This window comes from Sorex araneus, chromosome 6, assembly GCF_027595985.1.
Source record: "Sorex araneus isolate mSorAra2 chromosome 6, mSorAra2.pri, whole genome shotgun sequence".
In the NCBI taxonomy this organism is placed as follows: domain Eukaryota; kingdom Metazoa; phylum Chordata; class Mammalia; order Eulipotyphla; family Soricidae; genus Sorex; species Sorex araneus.
The window spans coordinates 95,131,014-95,155,315 of NC_073307.1; the positions used below are offsets into that span (position 1 = coordinate 95,131,014).

At 56.0% G+C, this 24,302-nt stretch overlaps 2 protein-coding genes across 2 annotated transcripts in view; one reads left to right on the forward strand and one right to left on the reverse strand.

Moving 5' to 3' along the window:
• Positions 1-13,158, reverse strand: part of FAM227A (family with sequence similarity 227 member A) — a 30,434-nt gene extending 17,276 nt beyond the window's left edge. The window contains exons 1-6 of the mRNA XM_055141159.1: positions 13,113-13,158; positions 10,041-10,123; positions 7,188-7,276; positions 3,782-3,928; positions 1,558-1,659; positions 1,023-1,127 (exon numbers count right to left, since the gene is read on the reverse strand). Coding sequence (XP_054997134.1) covers positions 1,023-1,127; positions 1,558-1,659; positions 3,782-3,829 — 255 coding nt within the window. The 5' untranslated portion in view covers positions 3,830-3,928; positions 7,188-7,276; positions 10,041-10,123; positions 13,113-13,158. The remainder of the gene's footprint in view (positions 1-1,022; positions 1,128-1,557; positions 1,660-3,781; positions 3,929-7,187; positions 7,277-10,040; positions 10,124-13,112) is intronic.
• Positions 13,159-15,052: 1,894 nt separating this feature from the next.
• CBY1 (chibby family member 1, beta catenin antagonist) lies at positions 15,053-22,098 on the forward strand. The gene is made up of 5 exons (XM_004610513.2): positions 15,053-15,186; positions 17,412-17,589; positions 19,146-19,251; positions 19,335-19,453; positions 21,566-22,098. Exons 2-5 carry the CDS (start codon positions 17,512-17,514, stop codon positions 21,644-21,646), a joined length of 384 nt encoding a protein of 127 aa, XP_004610570.1. The 5' UTR covers positions 15,053-15,186; positions 17,412-17,511; the 3' UTR covers positions 21,647-22,098.
• The last annotated feature ends 2,204 nt before the right edge of the window (positions 22,099-24,302 follow it).

Below are 24,302 nucleotides of genomic sequence, written 5' to 3' on the forward strand. Positions count from 1 at the left end.
AAATAAAACAAATGTACTTAGACACCCCCACAGGTCCTTCTGTTTTGGGAACAGCCCCGGCAGAGCTCGAGGGATACTCCAAGCTCAGTGCTCCGGAAATGCTCCTGGTGGTGCCTGGGTGGGGGAAGGGCATGTGTACAATTCTTTTTTTGGCCACACCCAGCAGTCACACCCAGCAATGCTCAGGGCTCACTCCTGGCTCAGGGCTCAGGGCTCATTCCTGGCAGGGCTGCCTCCTGGCTCAGTGCTCAGGGATCATTCATGGTAGGGACCATCTGAGGTGTCCAGGATGGAACCCGGATTAGTGGTATGCAAGGACCCTACCCACTGTACTATCTACCCGGCCCCTTTCTATATAGTATTTTATTTTATTTTTGCTTTTTGGGTCACACCCGGCGATGCACAGGGGCTACTCCTGGCTCTGCACTGAGGAATTACTCCTGGCGGTGCTCAGGGGACCATATGGGATGCTGGGAATCGAACCCGGGTCGACCGCGTGCAAGGCAAACGCCCTCCCCACTGTGCTATCGATCCAGCCTCTATATAGTATTTTAAAACACAGAATTAAATTGGCTCTTTGCTCTCTTTGGGGCCTTGTGGAAAAGCCCTTCCCCAGAGACTCATCGGTGAATCCCAGAAGATGGCAGCTCTCCGGAGATCTCTCCAGACCCCGTGCTCAGCCGATTTCACCGGGCACCTCAGATGGAGCAGGTGTGCCCTGACCACCTACTCCAAACCAACCCCCAGTGGCCACAAACTTCCAGAAGAAAAACCCACATAGGCGAGACCACGGACTGAAGACTTCAGGCCACACAGTGGCAGGGACAGGCTGTCCCCTCCCGTCTCCTGGCTGTCAGGCCCACGACCTGCCTTCGGGTGCCACGTATGGGCATCAGTGGCCTCGATCCAGAGACTCACAAATGAGTCCTGTTTCCGAGCCGCTCATTTACGGGATGACAGGGCTATTCTATTGGCATTCGGAGTAAACCCATCTCTGCGGTGACTCCCAAACAAGTGCTCACCTTTAGGATCGCCCGCTCATAGAAGGACCCAGGGCCAAAATATAAAAGAGAGGCGTAGTTCAGGGCGATCCGGTCGAACAGCTTGTTCTGGATCTCCTTGTCAGGCTGCCAGGAGCAAATGAAGGAGACAGCGGGGGGGGGGGGGGTGGTAGGCAAGAGGGGGCGCCGTCAGACTCCCCCGGAAACGCGGGTGGCAGTAGTCAGCTTGTCCCCTGTTCAGGAATCTATTCTCAGACCTCTAACTTCCTACTTGCTGGGAAACAACACCCTAGGGGCAGGGCAGAGCCCCCCAGCTCCGACCAGGGCCCCAGCTACCTTCTTGGCTCTGCCCTAGAACATCCCCCTGACAAGGACCGGCTCCCTGGGGTGGTCTGAGGGGGGTCAGGGCGGGGAAATGGTGGAGGCACAGGCTGTCTGCGTGAGGCCGGGCAAGGGGGGGCACCGAGGGAAAGGGGGGGGTCATGCACTCTTCTGGGAAGGGCTCTGGCTCAGCCACGCGCCAGAAACCAGCTGAAAGGCGCCGCCGCTCACATACCTTGTACCTTTCATGAAAGATCCACCAGAAGCTGTCCAGCCAAATGGCCTTTACGGGCGGCGACAAGAAAAACTTCTCCAACTCTTTTTCAACACAAAATGTCTTGAAAACAAACAAGACGCAGTTTTTTGTTTGCTTGTTTATCCGGGGGGTGGGGGAGTTGGGGGTGATGGCACTGGGTCACACCCGCCAGTGCTCGGGGCTGACTCCCGGCTCTGCACGCAGGGATCTCTCCTGGCGGTGCTCGGGGGACCATGCAGGGTACTGGGGATCAAGGCTGGGGTTGAGCACTGGGGGTTGGCCATGTGCAAGGCAAGAGCCAGACAGGCTGGACTATTGCTCTGACCCTCCAAAGACACATTATTGGTGCTGGAGCGACAGCACAGCGGGGAGGGCGTTTGCCTTGCACGTAGCTGACCTGGGTTTGATTCCCAGCATCCCATGTGGTCCCCCGAGAACTGCCAGGAGTGATTCCTGAGTTCATGAGCCAGGAGGAACCCCTGTGCCACCTTTTGCTGGGTGTGACCCAAAAAGAAAAAAAAAATACGCACATTATTATTGCTGTCACTGTTTGTTTTGTTTTGTTTGATTTGGGGGCCGCACCCGGCAATGCTCAGGGCTAACTCCTGGCTCTGTCTCTCAGGCCTCTGTGGGTGCCAAGGATCAACTGTGGGTGGACCAACACCCCAAATCCTGGGCTCTCTCTGGCCTGCCAGGGAGAGTAAATAACCGGATGAGGAGGAAAAAGAGCTAAGAGCATTACGGGGAGGGGAAGGCGAGGCAGTGTGAAATGACGTGACACAGCGGCCTCAAGGGGCTTCGATATGGGGTGCAGGGGTGTGGGGAGCAGTGCGGGCAGGCGGGGTGCGAAGCCACGAGGAACCTGGACACTGTGCTAAGTGCTTCCACTCGCCTGGACCTAAAACAATTGGATATTTTCCCCCTTTTTCACTCAAAAGCAATTTTTTTTTTTTGCTTTTTGGGTCACACCTGGTGATGCACAGGGGTTACTCCTGGCTCTGCACTCAGGAATTACCCCTGGCGGTGCTCAGGGGACCCTATGGGATGCTGGAAACCGAACCCAGGTGGGCCGCGTGCAAGGCAAACACCTTCCCCGCTGTGCTATCTCTCCAGCCCCCTCAAAAGCAATTTTATAGAATGTTGAAATAAATGGGGGGGTGGTGGCTGGAGCGATAGCACAGCGGGGAGGGCGTTTGCCTTGCACTCGGCTGACCCGGGTTTGATTCCCAGCATCCCAGGGGTAATTCCTGAGTGCAGAGCCAGGAGTAACCCCTGTGCATCGCCAGGTGTGACCCAAAAAGAAAAAAAAAGGGGGGGTGGGAACCCAGCACCCCTATCAAATCCTTCTTTTCTTCATGGCCAGTGCCCCAAGCTGGTGTCCCTGGCAGCGAGGACCTGCTGGTCCAGTGACCTGGGAAGAGTCCGTGTGACACTCAAGCTACCCCATATGGTACCCAAGCCCCGCCAGGAGTGATCCCTGAGGCAGAGAGCCAGCTGGGTGTGGCACAGGAACGACCAAAAATTAAGCTGATCAATAGTTATTGGTGAGAGTGTTAAGAGGACACATATATCGGCTGCAAACCAACATATTTCCTTTTTTTTTTTCTTTTTGAGTCACAGCCGGCGATGCTCAGGAGTTCCTCCTGGCTCTGCACTCAGGAATCACTCATGGCGGTGTTTGGGGGACCGTTTGGGGGACCATATGGGATGCCAGGGCTTGACCTGGGGTTGGCCTCGTGCAAGGCAAACGCCGTCCCTGCTGTTCTTGCTCCGGCCCAAACCAATGTATTTCATAGCGTGCGCCTGGGGCCGGAGCCATAGCACAGCAGGTAGGGCACTTGCTTTGCTCACAGCTGACCTGGGTTCAAACCCCGGCATCCCACGGGGTCACCTGAGCACTGCCAGGAGTGATTTCTGAGTGCGGAGCCAGGAGGAACCCCTGAGCAATGCTGGGTGTGACCCAAAACAAATTAAAAAGTACACTTGTGGAAAACACTGCAACAGTAAGGCGAATGAGGAAGTGTGGGACACAGGCCAGGGGGGTCCAAGTCCTCCATGCCCACAGGGCGGCCGCTGGGCGTTACTGCTCCGCTGTCCTCACTCAGGCTCTAGGGGCACAAAACCGGGGCACACAAACCCAGCGAGGGAAAGTCGGGGTGTAGCTGGGCACGGCAGGGCTGCCCCCTGCTCTCAAGCCTCTCACCTTGCCGGTCAGGGGGCTCCGCTCCGCCAGGATCAAGTTTCTGATCATATCCCGGAAGACCACCCCGTTCGGGAGCTCGTTGGGCTGAGACTCATTAAACTCGGGGTGCTGGAACAGTTCTGCCAGGAGGTTTTTATCAGCGATTTTCTGAAATGGGAAATTGCGTGTGGGGCTGGGGAAGGTGGGGAGGCGGGGGGGGGGGGGGCCCCCCCGCACAGCTGGGGGAGCTCAGTTTGGTTCCCGGCACCACACAGTGCCCCCACCCCACCCCCCACTCCCTGACCCCTGAGCATCACCATGTGTGGCCTCAAAACCAAATAAACAAACATCAGAACCAAATCAGGATATTGAAACAGGGTCTACTGTTCTGAGAACTTAAAACAACTGGATGCTTCCCCCCTTTTTGTCACTCAAAACCAATTTTACAGAGCTGGAGCGATAGCACAGCGGGGAGGGCGTTTGCCTTGCACATGGCCGACCTGGGTTCGATTCCCAGCATCCCACAGGGTCCCCCGAGCACCACCAGGAGTAATTCCTGAGTGCAGAGCCAGGAGTAACCCCTGCGCAGTGCCAGGTGTGACCCAAAAAGGAAAAAAATAAAAAAGATTAAGTTTATTTTTGAAATAAAATAAGATTAATTTTGCCTTAATCTTAACCTACAGAGTAGAAACCAGAGAGACAGTCCAGCATGGAGGGCGCTTGTGGCTGACCCGGGTTCGATCCCCAGCATCCCATATGGTCCCCTGAGCACCACCAGGAGTGATTCCTGAGTGCAAAGCCAGGAGGAACCCCTGAGCATCTCAGAGTGTGGCCCACCCAACACTCTTGCCCCTTAGATTTTTTTTAACTATAGAAAAGTATGGGCTGGAGCGATAACGCATTAGGTAGGATGTTCGCCTTGCACATGGCCGACCTGGGTTTGATTCCTCTCCCCCTCTCGGAGAGCCGAACAGGCTAACGAGAGTATCTTGCCCACACGGCAGAGCCTGGCAAGCTCCCCATGGCGTATTGGATATGCCCAAAACAGTAACAATGAGTCTCACCATGAGAGACGTTACTAGTGCCCACTCGAACAAATCGAAGAGCAATGGGATAACAGTGACAGTTGAGGTGATGAACTGCATTGGCCACTCAGCTCCACCAGCCACCAGCTGTGTCCCTTAACTGGGACCTTTGTGTCAGCTTGGCCCTATGCTGGGTCAAGGTTGCCCCTCTCTGGGAATTTCCTAAGCTAAAAGGTGCAGGAAAGCTAACAGCACCGCTGTTCGCTCTCCTCCAGCATTTAAAGGGTTAAAGGCAGATGGGCTGCAGTGTTAGCACAGCAGGTAGGGCGACATGGCCAACCCAGGTTCGATTCCCAGCATTCCTTAGGGTCCCCTGAGCACCACCAGGAGTAATTACTGAGTGCATGAGCCAGGAGTAACTTGAGCATCGCTGGGTGTGACCCAAAAAGAAAAAAATAAAATAAAAGGGTGAGGACCAAGTGGTTTACAGTCCAAGCTCTCAACCACCAGCTCTGAACCTTGGACCGGGGCCGGCAAGCAACTGGAAACAGCTAAAACCACTAGTGAGAAGAGCAGAGGAAGGAGAACCGGGCCCGAGGCCACCTGGAGGAGACAGCAAAGAGAGGCTGGACACGGGTGAGAGGATGTGGCCCCGCCCCCTGTCAGCCAGCGGCTACGGGCAACCGATGTGGCACCAGCCGGGCAGCGAACTCTGGCTCTCAGCTGCCAGGTCAGGGCATGTGGCTGTGTCTCCTAAAGGTCCCTGCAGGCAGCTTGTAGGTACCCTGGGAACCTAATCTGGACAGGATTCTATAAATAAATATTTTATTTATTTTATTTATTTATGTATTTTATTTATTTATGTATTTATTTGCTTTTTGGGTCACACCCGGAGATGCTCAGGGGTTACTCCTGGCTCATGCACTCAGGAATTACCCCTGGTGGTGCTCAGGGACCATATGGGATGCTGGGAATTGAACGTGGGTCAGCCGCATGCAAAGCAAACGCCCTCCCCGCTGCACTATCACTCCAGCCCCTGGACAGGATTCTTTTTTTTTTTCTAGTTTATTTCTTTTTTTTTTTTTTAATTTTTATTATATCACCATGTGGAAAGATACAGTTTTCAGGTTTATGTCTCAGTTATACAATATTCAAACACCATCCCTTCACCAGTGCCCATATTCCACCACCAGAATCCCCAGTATACCGCCCGCCCCACCCTGGACAGGATTCTAAGCAGACACTTGCTGGGACCTAAACACAGAGACACAACTCCGGGACGCTTCCCAGGGGCATTCTGAGAAACCCCAGCCCCGCAAAATTACTGTTCTGGAGGGTTCGGGCAGCAGCCAGCAGTGCCCAGGGCTTACTCCCGACTATGCTCAGGGAGCACTCCGGTGCCGTGTTGGGGATGACACCTGGGTCACCACGTGCAAGGCAAGGGCCTTAACCGCTGAACATCTATCTCTCTGCACCTCCCCCTGTTTTCATTTTGCTTGGTCATACCTGGCAGTGTTCAGGGGGCTCCATGCCAGGAATCACACCTGGCGGAGTTCAGGGGACCACATGCAAAGCAGGGACTGAACCTGAGTCAGCCACATGTGCAAGACAAGCACCCTAACCCCTGTACTATCACTCCTACTCAAGTCTTGTAAGAGCCTCAAGAAGGGGCCGGAGCGATTAGGACAGCGGGAAGGGCGTTTTGCCTTGCACGTGGCCAACCCGGGTTCGATCCAGAGCATCCCATAGGATCCCCCAAGCACTGCCAGGAGTAATTCCTGTGTGCAGAGCGAAGAGAAGCCCCTGCGCATCACTGGGTGTGACCCCCCAAGAAATAAAAACAAAAAGAACCTCAAGAAAGAGACCGTGCTAGGGGCTGGAGCAATAGCACAGCGGGGAGGGCGTCTGCCTTACACATGGCCGACCCGGGTTCGAATCCCAGCATCCCATAGGATCCCCTGAGCACTTCCAGGAGTAATTCCAGAGTATAGAGTCAGGAGTAAATCCTGTGCACAATAGGTGTGACCCAAAAAGCAAGAAAGCAAGAAAGCAAGAATGGAAGGAAGGAAGGAAGGAAGGAAGGAAGGAAGGAAGGAAGGAAGGAAGGAAGGAAGGAAGGGAGGGAGGGAGGGAGGGAGGGAGGGAGGGAGGGAGGGAGGGAGGGAGGGAGGGAGGGAGGAAGGAGAGAGAGAAAGAAAAAGAAAGAAAGAAAGAAAGAAAGAAAGAAAGAAAGAAAGAAAGAAAGAAAGAAAGAAAGAAAGAAAGAAAGAAAGAAAGAAAGAAAGAAAGAAAGAAAGAAAGAAAGAAAGAAAGAGACCGTGCCCAGGTGCCAGTGTTACCTCCTCAGGGGTGGAGCCTCTGGCATGCCCCATGGAGAACAGACCCAGCAACGGCTTCCTTACCCTTTTGGTGAGACCTCTGGCACTCCTGGAATCTACAGTCTTGGAATCTACAGTCCTGCATGGGAGCGCCTCTTGCTTTTGAACGCTGCCTGCAGCAGGGCGAGAGGAGAGAAACGGGCCTGAGTGACAGCACAGGCCCAGGGCCGCCGAGCATGCTGGGAGCTGCCGGAGGATGCTCACTCGCCTCACGAGATCTCACTCCTGTGGCTCGTTGGGTCAGATGGAGCCACACAGGCAAGCCCCGCGTCGCCGCAGCCTGACCTCTGAGACCAGGCTGGGACAAGTGCATTGTCTGGGTTCCAGGAGGTGGCTCCCTCCAGCCCCCTCTGCAGCATCGTCCCTAGGAGATAATCAGGGAAGAAGTATGAGGCAGCCTTAACAAGTAAGCTCTGGGGGGCTGGAGCGACAGTACAGCGGGGAGGGCGTTTGCCTGGCACGCAGCCGACCCGGGTTCGATTCCCAGCATCCCATTTGGTCTCCTGAGCAGTGCCAGGGGTAATTCCTGAGTGCAGAGCTAGGAGTAACCCCTGTACATCGCCGGGTGTGACCCGAAAAGCAAAAAAAAAAAAAAAAAAGAAGCAAGATCTGGCTTAAGAAATCACCCTTACAATCAAGATACAATACTCCATAGTGTTGTATAGTATTGTAAGCATGTACATAGGATGTGCATAGTATATTACAAAGTATATGCATGACATTATGTAGTATAGAGTATATACTTTCTATAGAGTTTATGAGTACATGTATATAATACCCATATTATATGTATACAATATGCATGGTATATTCATGGTATTACATAGCTCATTACATAGTATCTATTTAGTACGCAGTATATACATTGCATTACATAGTGGTATACAGTATATACATGGTACCACAAAGTATGTATTACAAAGTATATACATTCATGTTATTATGTAGTATATCATAGAGTATTACATAGTGAGTGATCTCTATTTGATACTGTTCTTCCTTGCTTGCACCTCTTCAAGTAGTCAGATTTGATTTGTTTTAATTTCTGGTTTGGGGGGGTCACACTCAGTGGTGCTCAGTGCTTACTCTTGGCTCTGGCTCAGGGATCACTCCAGGCCGAGCTTGGGGGACCACAGGTGGTGCTGGGGATAGAACCTCAATTGGCCATGTGCAAAACAGGCACCTTACCTACTGTTCGATCGCTCCAGTCTCTCAAAAAGTCAGATTTCAGATTCCTTCAAGCAAGGACACAAAGAACTTGATCCAAAAATCTAGATCCCTCACCAAGAATACCTGATTTGCTTCAGTAGAATCTGTCATTTGGGGCCAGAGCAATAATACGGCGGGGAGGGCATTTGCCTTGCACACAGTCAACCCGGGTTCAATCCCCAGCACATGATCCCCTGAGCACCGCCAGGAGTAATTCCTGAGTGCAAAGCCAGGAGGAACCCCTGAGCATTGCTGGATGTGACCCCCCCAACACCAAAAAAAAAAATCTGTTATTTCATCATGGGTTTGCAACCCAACATAAATGGCCGCACACCTCATCCGTGTGAATACTTCCCGGAAACCACCAGTCAAGTTCAGGGAAGCTCAGCTCATGTAGTTTCCTGTGCTGGCCTCTAGGGGAGCCCCAGAGCTGCTGTCAATCCCCGTTTCTCTCTCTTTCTCTCTCTCTCTCTCTCTCTCTCTCTCTCTCTCTCTCTCTCTCTCACACACACACACACACACACACTCACACACACACACACACACACACGCACACAATCCAGGCTAGACTCTTGCCTCTGTCTGGTGAGTCGTCCTGAATTCTCACTCCTGATGCCTTCTCCGACTCAAAAGTCTCAATTGCCTCCAAAACCAAAGGAAACAGGTGTCAGTGGTTGATGCAAACCTTGGAGGGGGCCGGGGGGCAGGGACCAGGCCATTTTTCCAGGGGTCCGAGAAAGGTCAGGACAGCAGCAAAGGTGTGGACAGCCCCGCTGTCTGCGCCCCAGGTGGCCACTCGCCTGCCGCTAGCAGCCCAGCCCGCCCCACCCGCCTTCTCGTGCCCCAGGCTCCACGTGTGTGAGCACAGAGCTCTGAGTAGCTTGTGATCTGCCCCCAGGGTGACAGGCAGCAGATCTCAGCAAGCTGCCGGGGGCCCCTGGCACCATCATTCCAGGGTACTCAATGCATTTTCTTTTCTGTTTTGTTTTGGGGACACACCCAGCTATGCTCAGGGCTTACTCCTTTCTCTGTGCTCAGGGATCATTCCTGGTCGGTGTTCAAAGGACCATATGGGGTGCCAGGGATTGAACCTGGGTCAGCTGCGTGCAGGTGCCCTACCCACTGTACTTTCACTCTGGCCGATCGCTGTGCCAATTCTGTCTTTGCTACTCGGGTTGGCTGTGCTCCGAGCACTGTAGCACTGTCATCCCGTTGTTCATCGATTTGCTCGAGCAGGCACCAGTAATGTCTCCATTGTGAGACTTGTTGTCACTGTGCTCCTAAAACCCTCTAAACCGGAAAGTTTTATTTAAAAAAGACAGTAACTCGGGTGGGGGCGCTTAGAGGGGCTGGTCAGGGGCAATGAGGGCCCGGGTTTGAGCACCAGCACCGGGAGCCAATGAGAACAAACCTGGGAGCGTCTGATGTGCAGTGACCTTCCCAGTAGACCCACTTCAGGGCCCGGGGTGACAATACAGCGGGGAGGGCGTCTGCCTCACACATGGCCCACCTGGGTTCAATCCTCAGCATCCCATAGGGTCTCCCGAGCACCACCAGGAGGGGTCCCTGAGCACAGAGCCAGGAGCAAGCCCGGAGCATTGCTGGGTGTGGCTGAAAAAACAAAACCCCAAACCCTGTACACTGGCGTCCTCCGCAGCCCTCACTCACCAGCCTGCTGACCAAGGGGCTGAGGTCCAGACACCAATCGGAGAGGCTGTGGTTCACCTCGCTGAGGGAGCCCACGATGCACGCTGAGGGGCGGGGAGCTGAGGAAACACGGTACGACAGACAACTCCCAGCAGGGCAGGCCCAGCCTGGCTAATGGGCAGCTCCCTCCGCCGCTGCCGGCCTCTCCTCTCAATTTTTTTTTTTTTTTTTGCTTTTTGGGTCACACCCGGCAATGCACAGGAGTTACTCCTGGCAGTGCTCAGGGGACCATATGGGATGCTGGGAATCGAACCCGGGTAGGCTGCGTGCAAGGCAAATGCCCTACCTGCTGTGCTATTGCTCCAGCCCCATCCTCTCAATTCTTTATGCTTTGTTTTTGTTTTTGTTTTTTTGCATTTTGGGTCACACCTGGCCCTGCACTCAGGAATTACCCCTGGCGGTGCTCGGGGGACTCTATGGGATGCTGGGAATCAATCGAACCCGGGTCGGCCACATGCAAGGCAAAAGCCCTCCCCCATATGCTATATTGCTCCAGCCCCTGTTTTGTTTTGTTTTAAAGCCACACCAGGCGGTGCTTAGGGCTTACTCCTGGCTCTGCACGCAGGGATCACTCCTGCCAGGGCTCAAACCCAGGTCAGCTGCATGCATGACACTCTACCTGCCGTACTATGATTCCAGGCCCTCCACGGAATTATTTTATTTATTTATTTATTTATTGCTTTTTTTGGGGGGTCACACCCGGCGATGCACAGGACTTACTCCTGGCTTTGCACTCAGGAATTACCCCTGGCGGTGCTCAGGTGACCCTATGGGATGCTGGGAATTGAACTCGGGTCGGCCACATGCAAGGCAAACAACCTACCTGCTGTGCTATGGCTCAAGCCCCCATTATCTTACTTTTAAAGTTTTTTTTTTTTAATTTATGACTGAGGGGCTGGAGTAATAGCACAGCGAGTAGGGCGTTTCATTTGCCTTGCACGCGGCCGACCCAGGTTCGAATCCCAGCATCCCATAGGGTCCCCTGAGCACCGCCAGGGGTAATTCCTGAGTGCATTAGCCAGGAGTGAGCCCTGTGCATTGCCAGGTGTGACCCAAAAAGAAAAAAAAATTATGACTGAAACAACTGTATCTCATGGTGATTCAATACTGTATCACTATCACTGTCATCTCATTGTTCATGGATTTGCTCGAAAAGGCACAAGTAACATCTCCATTGTGAGACCTTTTGTTACTGTTTTTTGCATATTAAATACCTCACAGGGAGCTTGCCAGACTCTGCTGTGTGGGCGGGATACTCTCTGTAGCTTGCCGGGCTCTCCGAGAGGGGTGGAGGAATCGAATCCAGGTCGGCTGCATGCAAGGCAAACGCCCTAACCGCTGTGCAAAACAAATAATTAAAAAAAAAATTTTTTTTTTTTTTTGCTTTTTGAGCCACACCTGGCACTGCTCAGGGCTTACTCCTGGCTCTACACACAGAAATTATTCCTAATAGTGCTCCGGGGACCCTATGGCATGCTGGGGATAAAGTTTGGGTCGGCTGCGTGCAAGGCAGACGCTTTCCCCTCTGTACTATCACTCTGGCCCCTCAATTATTCTCTTTGCAAACATTCACTTCTGCTTCTCCTTTTAAATGACTTGTTTGAGAAATTGCAAATAATAAATGAGTCATATTCCAGATCACTTGGGGCATGTCTATTTTCCCCAAAGGTCTGGTTTTGTTTGGGCCACACCCGGCAGCAGTCAATAGCTCAGTGCTCTGGGGTCACCCCCAGCAATGCTTTGGGGACCACGCAGTGCTGGGGATGGAACTTCAACTTCCTGCCTGCAAAGCACTTAGCATTTAGCACTCAGCCCGCTAAGCCATCTCCCTACCCCTATCAGGGAAATATAAAAAAAGGGGGAAAAGAATCTTCCATTCTGCTACTACCCTACTGACATGCTTAGAATTTGGGGCGATTTCCTTCCAGCATTTTCCACATCAAAATAATCTCCACACAGGCTGGTTTTACTATTTTCCATTCATCCTGATGGTTTTACATGGAGCCAAATCATCATCACAGTATTTTAAGTGGCATTACACTAATCAGTGTAAAAGGGTGGGGTCGGAGCAATAGTACAGCAGGTAGGGCGCCTGCCCTGAACGCGGCCGATCTGGGTTCGATCCCCGGCATCCATCCTGTCCCCCAAGCACTGCCAGGAGTGCTCCCTGCCTGAGCTCCACAGGGTAGAAGCCCCCAAATCAAACAAAACACGCGTGAATTTTCAGCGCCCCTGTCTGAAGGGAGTTGACTGGCTCAGGGCTCTTAGCTGTCACTTTTATCTAGAATTCTGGGCTGGAGCGATAGCACAGCGGGTAGGACGTTTGCCTTGCACGCAGCCAACCCAGGTTCGATTCCCAGCATCCCATAGGGTCCCCTGAGCAGCGCCAGGAGTAATTCCTGAGTGCACTGAGCCAGGAGGAACCCCTGAGCATCGCCGGGTGTGACCCAAAAAAGAAAAAAGAATAGAATTCTTTGGGAGGGAGCTGACCAATGGTGCAGCGTCGTAGCTGCCACTTATCTATATTCTTTGAGGGGAGATGGCTTTTATCCAGAATCCTTCAGAAGGGAGGGGAGAAGGGGACCCCAGTTTCCTTCTTCACCTGCGTTCACCCAACACCTGCATCTCTTCAACCTGCAGACTCCGCCTTAGGCAGATCTGGTCCCAGACGGTCCTATCTGGCCCCAGGGACTCTCAGAGCATGGGTCACGCCCACGACACTAGTCAAGCCACATGTCACCATGGGGCTAAGAAATGCCGGGGACAGGGGCTGGAGCGATAGCACAGCGGGTAGGGCGTTTGCCTTGCATGCGGCCGACCCAGGTTCTAATCCCAGCATCCCATATGGTCCCCTGAGCATCGCCAGGAGTAATTCCTGAGTGCAAAGCCAGGAGGAACCCCTGTGCATCGCCGGGTGTGACCCCCCCCCCAAAAAAATGCCGGGGACAGCAGCCGTGTGTGTGGGTGACAGCTGAGGCAGGGAGGTGGCCTGGGACGACGAGGGCCCCCCCTCCCACACACACAAAAGGATACAGGGATGACTGTCCTCCAGACACTTCTTGAGAGTCCGCATCGCCATGGCCCGGCCACGGGGCAGGACCATCAGGTCATCGTCCACGGTCGTGAAGGGCACGGCGCAGGTGTTGATGGCCACTTCTAGCTCCCTGGACAATTCCATCGCCCAGTTGTGCGGAGACCGACTGGTAAGCTGTCACTTTCCAGAGCCTTCCTTTCCTTCCCCACGCCGGTGTGCCCGCTCCTCTGCCAGCCGCCTGCAACCACAACAGCACAGGGGCCGGAGAGAGGGGTCGGGTCAGGCGCAGGCCCCGTGTAGCCAAGCCCAGTTCGATCCCCGCCCCCCCCATGATCCCCAAGCACCACCGGGCGTGATCCCTGTGCACAGACCCAGCATCCACTGAGGACCACCAAGCGTGCCCCCTACCACTGAAACAGGCTTAGAATCCTCCACGCTCTGCAGCCCCACCAGGCTGGGAGCCACGGCGGGCTCGGCTTAGCGAAATATTCCAATTATAAGCTAGTTGACTTTTTTTAATTTTTTACTTATTTTTATTTTTTTGCTTTTTGGGTCACCCTGGAGATGCACAGAGGTTACTCCTGGCTCTGCACTCAGGAATTACTCCTGGCGGTGCTCAGGGGACCATATGGGATGCTGGGAATCGAACCAGGGTCAGCCGTGTACAAGGCAAACACCCTACCCACTGTGCTATCGCTCCAGCCCCCCCCTTTTTTTAGGAGGGTTTTGGGAGGTCACATCCAGCAGGGCTCAGGGATGACTCCTGATTCTGTGCTCAGGAGCGGCCCATCTGTGCCAAGAGACCCCGGAGGGTCCAGAAATGAGCCCCGGTCGCCAGCATGCAAGTTTCATGCCTTCACCTTCCATATTCTCTCTCTGGCCCGTGTACCTTTTAATTTAATTTAATATTTTGCTTTGGGGTCACACCCGGCGGTGCTCAGGGGTTACTCCTGGCTCATGCACTCAGGAATGACTCCCGGCGTGCTTGGGAAAACCATATGGGATGCTGGGAATCGAACCGGGGTCGGCAGTGTGCAAGGCAAACAGCCCTCCCCGCTGTGCTATCGCTCCAGCCCCCCCCCCCCCCGTGTACCTTTCTAATCGTGACTACGGGAGAATTCTAAACTACTTTAGGTTTCCGCTAGACGGGGTTGGGCCAGCCCATGAGGAGTCCGGGCGCAGGGCACAGAACTGGTCGGGCCGCTCAGTGGATGGAGCAGGCAGAAACCAGTCCCTGAGTGTCTTCGCTGAGCGGCTGGTACCAGTCGTTGCCCCGCCTCGGCTCTGAGCCGGGAGGAGCTGGGGCTCTGCTCCTCGCCCTGCGCCTTCCCGAAGCTGTGTCCTCAGTTTCCCCTGCTCGCAGATGCCCGCGAAAGTCGCCCGGAGCACCAAGCATCGTACCTGGCAGGCACAGGCGAAATCTTCGGAGAAACTCGGGGCCTTTGATGGGGGTGGGGGGGAGGGGAGGATGCTGCAAAGCTGCAAAGTTTGAGAAGGGGCACCCTCGCCCCGACACCGTGACCCCCACCACCGCCAGGAAGAGATGCCCCTGGCTTGTGGTCGGGAAAGAGCAGGAGGAAGAGGAGCGACGAGCCGGCGGCGGGGACAGGCTCATCTCGGCGCGTCCAGCCCAGGCCTGGGTTCGGGGAACGTACCGCGCCCCGCGCTTCACCTTAGCGGCGACAAAGGAGCCGGCGCGCTGCTGCGCGGCGTCCCGGGGACGCGGTTTCCACGGCAACGCCCGGACGCCGGGAGACAGGACCGCTGCGCGCTCGGGGGGGACCCCGTCGCCCGGAGGGGCGCGGCGCGGCTCCGGGGCCCGGCTCCTCCCTGCAGTCTATTCATTCAGCCCACCGGGGCATCCCCCCGGGGCTCCTGGCGCCCCGCGGGGCTCTCCTGGGGGCGTCCCCGGCGCGCCGGCGCCCCCCGCACCTCCCGGTGGCACGGCCGAGGGCGGGGCCGCGCCTGCGCGCAGGGGCCGCGGCACCCCGGGACGACGGCGAATGCCCCTGGACCCCGGCGGGCGGGAGATCTCGGGGTGCATTTTGCGCCCTGGTTTCTGGGGTTCGCGGGGTAAGTCTCTGACCCCAGGGGGAGCGGCGGGACGCTCAGGGATCCCCGGGGTCTCCGCGCGTCGCTGGCGGGGCCCGGGAGCGGTGACCGGGCGTTCCCCGGGCGCGGTGCAGCCCTCCTGGAATTGGGTCTCTCCCCCCCGCCCCCCGACTGTCAGTTGGCGCTTCCAACCCCGCACTGAGCACTGAGCGAGGGAGTGCGAGGGAACGCGTGTCCCTCCCCGCGTTAGGGACGGCCCGCGGCCCCGGGTGGCCCGGGCACGCACAGCCCCTGCCCAAGACTCACCAGCTTTGCTGATGGCCTTTCCGGGAGAGCTGGGCGGGGAAATGAACGACTGTCGCCAGCGCAGGACAGGACCCTGCCACTGAGGTCCCGACTGGGGCGCTCGCTGCACCCCGATCCCTGCGCTGGGACCGCCCTGAGCTGGACCTCCGGGGCTGGGGGGTGAGCGGGCCTCGCCCCCCGCGTTTTTTTGATTGTTTGCTTGCTTTAGGGCCACACCCTGCAGGGGCTACTGAGGGGCGTGGTGCTTGGGTGGGGGTGGGGGGCTAGGGGGCTTGGTTGGCGTCACTCTCCGCAGGGGGTGGGGGTCTGCCGGGGCCTAATTCTGCACCGTTGAGCTATGATGTCTCTGGTCCCTCAATGCCACCGTATTTTTGGCTTGTTTTATTTTATGAACGCACCGTGATTCAGGATGCAAGGCCAAAACGCCCTCAGTCCCCGGCATCCCATAGGGTCCCCCAAGCACCGCCAGGAGTAATTCCTGAGCGCAGAGCCAGGAGTCACCCCTGAGCGTCACTGGGTGTGACTCAAAATAAGAAAAAAAAAAAAAAACACACTGAGAACAGGAGATCTCCAGTTGGAATCACTGGAACTTTGTAATGAGCCTGTCAACTTGTCAAGTGGGGTGGGGGTTCGCGGGGTGGGGGTGGGGGTGGGGGAATATGTGGAGGGAAGCTGACCCTGGTTGGATGGGATTGCTGTTGAGATGTTACATCACTGTCATCCCGTTGCTCATCGATTTGTTCAAGTGGGCACCAGTAACGTCTCTCATTGAGAGACCTCTTGTGACTGTTTTTGGCATATCCAATACGCCACGGGGAGCTTGCCAGGCTCTGCCGCGCGGGCGCGATACTCTCGGTAGCTTGCCGGGCTCTCTGAGAGGGACGGAGGAATCGAACTCAGGTTGGCCTCGTGAAAGGCGAACGCCCAACTGCTGTGCTATCGTTCCAGCCCTGTTGAGATGCTATATGTCTAAAATCAACTATCAATAACTTTGGAAATCACAAAATAAGGAAAATGAACTATGACTTACGGAGTTCCTGAGTTTTAGACATACAATGTTCTTCAGCCAAACCCACCACCACTGTCAACTTTGTGTCAACCTCCCTCTATAAGTGTCCCCATGTTCCCCCACCCATCCCCAAATGCATTGACAGATGCACTTTAGTTTTAATTTTTCTTGGGGAGGGGCCACACCTGGCAGTGCGCAGGGCTTGTTCCTGGCTACACTTTTTATTTTCTCACTGCGGGGATTTAACCCAGGGCAGAGCAAGAGAGAGATCCCCGCCCCCCCACCCCAAGCTTCAGTCTGGGCCCTGACCACTATATACTTAAGTAAAAACGGTTACTTTGCCTCCCTCTGCCACCCCAGCATCGGTGACCTGAGTCATGCATTTCACCAGGCCGCCGGGAACTGCAGGATCCTGCAAGGCTAACACAGCGTCGTCCTTTGAAACGCACCGTGTGCGGGCCTGGGGAGCTAGAACTCAGGCTCAGGTGCTTGTGGTGCAGGAGCCAACTCAGATTTAGATCCCAGCACCGCCAGGATTGCGCCCTGAGCACAGAGCTGGGAGTAGCTGTGAGCACTGATAAATGTGGTCCAACGCACCCCCTCCCCCACCAAAAGACAAACAAACAAACAAACAACCCAATAAAAAGATAAATGAGGGGCTGGAGTTTATAGTACAGCGGGGAGGGCGTTTGCCTTGCATGGGGCCGACCCAGGTTCAATCCCCGGCATCCCATAGGGTCCCCTGAGCACTGGCGGGTGTGACCCAAACAGAAAAAGAAAGAAAGGACGCCACTCAGAGCCGTGTCTGAGCAGAGCGCGGGGATGCTAGCGCTGAGGGCCGCGCTCTGACGCCTGACCGCAGCCTCGGTAAACCTCTGTCCAGGGCGGGTGCCGGACTCGGCCGCCCGGAGTCTAAGGTCACTGCGCCCAGCCACGCGCTGGGTCTCTCCCAGGGCAGCCGGGAAGCGGCGCGCGAGGCGTCGGGCTGACCCCGCGGTGGCCTCGCCGCCCGGCGCAGGAGGGCGCCCACCATGCCCCTCTTCGGGAACACGTTCAGCCCCAAGAAGACGCCCCCACGGAAGTCCGCCTCGCTCTCCAACCTGCACAATGTGAGTGGGCGTGGGGGGCGCGCCAGGACGGGGTCGCGGGGCTCCCACCTGGGGTTCCCCCTGCCTGCGATGATGCCAGGCGAGGGCCCGGCAAGGGTGGATGGGGGAGGGGGTTGCAGAGAGCAGGTCCCTGGAGGAGTGGTGGGGGGACAGGGGGAGATTGCTTCCTGCACAGACACACACACACACACACACACACACATCACATCATACTCAACCTTACCACATGCACACACACCACACACACAAAACTCATACGCACTACACACACCACACACACCACAAATACACCACACACCACACACATACATCACACACACATACACCACACATACCACACATACACACACCACACCCCCAACACACATCACATCACATCCACACACCACACGCACACACACTACACACAAAAAAAACTCATACATACCACACACACACCACAAATACACCACACACCCCACACACACACCCCACCCAGCGTTAATCCCCCCCACTGCACATGTGCATGCGTGCCTACATGTCTGTGTCCGCTGTTGCCCTAACACGTGTAGTTCCACAGTGAGCAAATAACTTTGGGCTTATCACATTTTAAAGGAAATTGTCACTCTATTAAAAAAGGTACTGGGGGGTGGGCCCAGAGAAATAGCAGAGTGCGTAGGGCATTTGCCTTGAACACAGCCGACCCAGGTTCGATTCCCAGCATCCCATATGGTCCCCTGTGCAACACCAGGAGTTAACCCCTGTGCATTGCCAGGTGTGACCCTCCCCCCAAAAAAAAGGTACTGGGCACTTAAAATATTTTACAATTTTAGACTGTAGACCAAACATGATGGCCATTTAATACCTCTACTGCAAACCACAACACCCAAAAGCAGAGAGAGAGCAAAAGGGAATGCCCTGCCACAGAGGCGGGGTGGGGTGGGGGTGGTGGAAGGGATTCTGGGATCATCAGTGGTGGAGAATGGGCACTGGTGGAGGGATGGGCACTCGACCATTGTATGACTGAAACGCAAGCCTGAAAGTTTGTAAGTCTATAACTGTACCTCACGGTGATTCACTAATAAATTTTTTTTAATTTCCTTTAAAAAAAAAAAAAAAAGGTACTGGGGGTCAAAGTGATGGTCCAGTAGGTAAGGCATTTGCCTTGCCTGGGGCCAACCCCAGCTTCTATCCACGGCATCCGATAGTGTCCCCCGAGCGCCCCTGGGAGTAATTCCTGAGTGCAGGGCCAAGAGTAACCCTGATCACCTCCAGATGTGACCAAGAAAGTAGATACACGACACATACTAACCTGGGCCAGAGGAATATACCGGACACATGGCATTTATTCACCTTGCCTAGAGCCAGCCCTGGTTCGATCCCCGGCACCACCAGGGCCTCCAAGGCCAGGTACAACCGGGAGCACAGAGCCGGGAATGGCCCCTGAGCACTACCAGGTGTGGCCCGAGCCTTCGCCCACCCCAGCCCCCCAGATCAAAATAGAAAACACATTCGTCGAGGAAGGTGCCGCCTCTAGGGCTGCTCAGAGCCGCGGGGGCCACGCTCTGTCCCTGCAGCTGGACCGGTCAGCGCGCGAGGTGGAGCTGGGCCTGGACTATGGGACCCCCACTATGAACCTGGCCGGACAGAGCCTGAAATTTGAAAACGGCCAGTGGATCGCAGGTGGGTGCCGACCCGGGGTGGTGGCGGGGGGGGCGGTGGGGAGGCCAGGGGGAACCCCGCGCAGTGAGCTTTGCCCCCCTCAGAGTCGGGCATCAGCGGCGGCGTGGACCGCAGGGAGGCCCAGCGCCTCCGGAGACGCAACCAGCAGCTGGAGGAAGAGAACAACCTCTTGCGGCTGAAGGTGGACATCCTGCTGGACATGGTGAGGGCCGGCTGTGGGGGGCTTGGCCAAGGGGCGTCTTGGTGACCCCAGCTTCTTGCTCCTGTGCTGATGGGCCCCGGTCAGCCACAGGCCCAGCTCGAATCACAGTCCAACCCGGAAGAGGACCGTGAGCATCGTGGTGGGGGCAGCTGGCAGCCCGTGGGCCCGGCAGCCGTTGGTCAGTGCCCACTGCAGACCTCACGTGGCCCCCCCAGACACCACTAAGAGTCACTCCCGAGCACTGTTGGCTGTGACCCCGAAACCCAAACCCTCCCCCTTTGCCCCCATTCTGCCCCCTCCTGATGAGAAAAGTGGAATTCGATTTCGGGGGAAGGGGGTCCAGACCGTTCTCAGCAGTGCTTGGAGGCTGCTCCTGGCGCTGTGCTTGGTGGTCACAGTGCTCAGGGGACCATGTGATGCTGGGGAGAGAACCCGGCTCCCCCGCACGCAAGGCCGGTGCCCCTGGACTACGGCTGTGGCTGTAAAGATTTTTTTTTTCTTTTTGGGTCACACCCGGTGATGCTCAGGGGTTACTCCTGGCTCTGCACTCAGGAATCACTCCTGGCGGTGCTTGGGGGACCCTATGGGATGCCAGGGATCGAACCCGGGTTGGTCGCATACAAGTCAAGGGTCCTCCCCGCTATACTGTTGCTCCAGCCCCTGTAAGGATTCTTCTAAAGTGCATCCCTGCCTCATCACCTCTCTGTGAATTGGGGCTTCTTGGCTGGGTTGGTTAGGTTGGGGGCCACAGCCAGTGCTCAGGGGTTGCTCCTGGCTCCGCAGTCAAGAATTACTACTGGCAGAGTTTTGGGGGGAGACCATATTGGGGACCAGGAATCGAACCCGAGTCCGCTGCATGCAAAGCAAGCGCCTGCCCTGCTCTGCAGTTTAACTCTTCGGCCTTAAGAATCTGCTGGGAGGCAGGGAGGGGCTGGAGTGATAGCACAGCAGGGAGGGCGTTTGCCTTGCATGTGGCCGACCCGGGTTCAAATGCCAGGGGATCATAGGGTACCCCAAGCACCACCCGGAGTAATTCCTGAGTGCAAAGCCAGGAGTAACCCCTGAGCATCACTGGGTGTGACCCAAAAAGCCAAAAAAAAAAAAAAAAGAATCAGCTGGGCTGCAGAGGTGGGGTGGTGCTGGAGCCATAGCACAGCGGGGAGGGCATTTTCCTTGCACGAGGCCGACCAGGTTCGATTCCCAGCATCCCATAGGGTCCCCCAAGCACTGCCAGGAGTAATTTCTGAGTACAGGGCTAGGACTAACCCCTGTGCATCGCCGGGTGTGACCCAGAAGCAAAAAAAAGAAAGAATCAGCTGGGTCTGGACCAGAGTAATAGCACAGTGGGGAGGGCATTTGCCTTGCGCGCAGCCAACCCTGGTTCAATCCTGGGCATCCCATATGGTCCCCTGAACACCATCAGGAGTGATTCCTGAGTTCAGAGCCAGAAGTAACCCCTGAGCATTGCTGGTTTTGACCCAAAACGGAAAAAAAAAAAAAAAGAGAGAGAAAAGAGTCAGCGGGGTCTGACTTTTTTTTTTTTTTCTGGTTTTTTGGGTCATACCCGGCGATGATCAGGGCTCACTCCTGGCTCTGTAGTCAGGAATTAGTCCCGGCAGTGCTGGTGGCAGGCGGGGGTGGGGGTGGGGGTGGACTATAGGGGATGCTGGAGATCAAACCCGAGTTGGCCACGTGCAAGACAAATGCCCTCCCCGCTGTCCTATTGCTCTGGCCCCTCTCTCCCCCGAAGCCCACTGTGCCCTTCAGTCACCTGCACTGGGCTGGCGGGGCCAAAAATAGCCCAGAACGGAAGCAAACCCCGGCTTCACTCTGTATTTATTTATTTATTGCTTTTTGGGTCACACCTGGCGATGCACAGGGGTTACTCCTGGGTCTGCACTCAGGAATCACTCCTGGCGGTGCTTGGGGGACCATATGGGATGCTGGGAATCGAACCCGGGTCGGCTGCGTGCAAGGCAAACACCCTATGCACTGTGCTATCGCTCCAGCACACCCCCCCCCCCGCTTCACTCTTGAGGCACACGTCCTGCCCCTGAGCCGCACCCCTGCTCCCAGAGAAGACCCCTCTAACGGTCACTGCTCTGCGTGCAGCTCTCAGAGACCACGGCCGAATCCCACCTGATGGAGAAGGAGCTGGATGAGCTGAAGAGCGTCAGCCGGAGGCGGAAATGAAGACCCCCAAGCCTTCGAGCCAGCAGGAGACCCCCCCCCACTGGTCAGAGGAGTAGATGATGGCCGGGGGCACGGGGGTCCCTTAGATGTTTCGGGAGGATCATTTCACAGTGCCCAAGTGCACTGGGATTGGCAACAGGAAAGTGACGGCGGGAAGGAGAGAGAGCAAGAATCCAGAATGTTCTTCCACTGCACAACACCCCCTGGACCTCTGGGGGTGAGGGGGACCCCAAGAGCGTCTCCAGCCATGTCGAGTCCCGGCATCCCCGTCGACTCGGGGGCCCCCCCAGGCCGCCCTCCTCTAAAGAGCACAGGAACCTCAGCCTCGGGGCCCCCCTGGGCCCCCGCCGCCCCACAGCACCCGCATCTTTCACAGTGACACTCTATTTTCATATTCCTTTCCTGTTCGCGCACTTGTTTTTTCAAGGATTAAATGCTTATATATATATATAAAAAAATGCTTATATAGTTTCTGTGGCCAAAGTGGATGAAAATAGGAGAAACGTCCAGGCGGCGGAGATGGCGTCTGTGTCTCTGGCTACTCCCAGAGGCCACCGTTTCCGGCAGGTGTGGTGACCCCCCCCCCCAAAGGGGCTGCCAGGCTGGAGCGATAGCACAGCGGGGAAGGCGTTTGCCTTGCACTCAGCCGACCCGGGTTCGATTCCCAGCACCCCATAGGGTCCCCTGAGCACCACCAGGAGTGATTCCTGAGTGCAGAGCCAGGAGGAACCCCTGAGCATCGCCAGGTGTGACCCAAAAAGCAAATAATAATAATAATAATAATAATAATAATAATAAAGGGGCTGCCAGGGCTGCCTTCTGGGCAGGAAAAGTCCCGCCGCTGGGCTGAGCCCCAGACCTCATGGATGTGGAGGCCGGGGTGGGGGCTTCTCAGAGGGGGAGTCCCTGCTGAGCCAGCCAGAGCTGGGGGGCGCTGAGGGATGGAGGGCCGGCCTGAGTGGTCAGCGGCTCGCGCCAGGCTCATGCTCTCATTTCCTCCTCAGCTCAGCGGCCTGTTCGTAGGGAAGGAGCCAACTCCAGGCGCTTCCAGACCTTTTTATTTTTTTTTTCTTTTTGGGTCACACCCAGCGATGCTCAGGGGTTCCTCCTGGCTCTGCACTCAGGAATTACTCCCGACGGTACTCGGTACTCGGAAGACCCTATGGGATGCCAGGACTCGCACCCGGGTCGGCCGCGTGCAAGGCAAACGCCCTCCCTGCTGTGCTACCACCGCTCCAGCCCCTCCGGAGCTTCTGTGGGGTCAGACGTCAAAGTGTGGGAGCTTGTTGGCATCCCGCCCCTCCCAGGAGGCAGATGTGGGTGGTCCAGCCTCAGAAGGCCCCTTGCTGCGGGGCTCGATCTGCGGGTGCAGACCACAGGAGACCTGGGGAGCCAGGCCCCTTCCTCGGCCCAGTGTGACCGGCACCCTGGGGGCCTCGCACCCACTTCTAGGCCCGGATGAGCAGCTTGGGAGAAGGGAGGGCCGGGCCTGGCCACCTGGGCATCGGGACAGGCTGGCACGGCACCACCACTGGGACCTGAGTCAGGGGCTGGCACCAGGGAGTGCAGGGGGACAGTCTTGAAGTGTGGGGGTGCAAGAGAAGGGGGGCAGTGGAGGGAAAGTGGTAGAGCAGCCGTGTGGGGGACAATCGTGTTGGTGAAAGTGGGAGCTGGTGCCAATCACCCCCCCAAACACACACACACACACACACACACACACACCCTTTATTTGATGTTTTCCCACCCAGACGCTGCTCATCCTTAAGGCCTCAGTGTCACTTGTTTTGTTTTGGGGTCACACTCAGCAGTGCTCAGGGATCACTCCTGGTGGGCTCAGGGGCCCATATGTGGTGCCAAGATGGAACCCGAGTCAACTTTTTGCCTGTCAGCTCCAAGTGAGGCAAACGCCCTTCCTGCTGTACCATCTCTCCCATTTATTTGGGGGTGGGGGTCACACCCAGCAATGCTCAGGGTTTACTCTTGGCAGGGCTTGGGGAATCTTATGGGATGCCAGGGAATTGAACCCGGGTCAGCTCCGTGCAGGCAAATGCCCTACCCACTGTGCTACCTGCTCCAGCTGCCCCTCCCCCCATTTTAAATGCCTACTTCTAGAAATCCAGCCTCCAGAACTCCTTGCACCAACTGTGTGCTTGGTGTCCTCATTTCGGGCCAGGGGAAGCAGTAATGACCTCAGTGGCTGGTTGTGAAGACTGAGTCTGCACAAACTCTTCCCGGGAGGCCATGCTTAGGTTGCGACTTATTGCCCGTTAGAATGCAGTGGACTCATTTTGTTTCTCCGAAAACCTTTTTTTTTTTCTCTTTTGGGGTCACACCAGGGATGCTCGGGGGTTACTTCTGGAATAACTCAGAAATTACTCCTGGCGGTTTTGGTGGGGGGGGCCTTAAGGGATGCCAGGGATCGAACCCAGGTCGGCCGTGTGCAAGGCTCTTCCCGCTGTCCTGTCGCTCCGGCCTCGGATAAACGTAATACATCTCCAAATCTCTCCTTCGGGAGGTGAAACTCGGCCTTTGCAGCGAACAATGAGACTCTCTGGGACTCTTTCCCGTAAAATGCAGGTTTCAAAGTAACCCGACAGGGGCCGGAGCGATAGCACAGCGGGTAGGGCGTTTGCCTTGCACGCAGCCAACCCGGGTT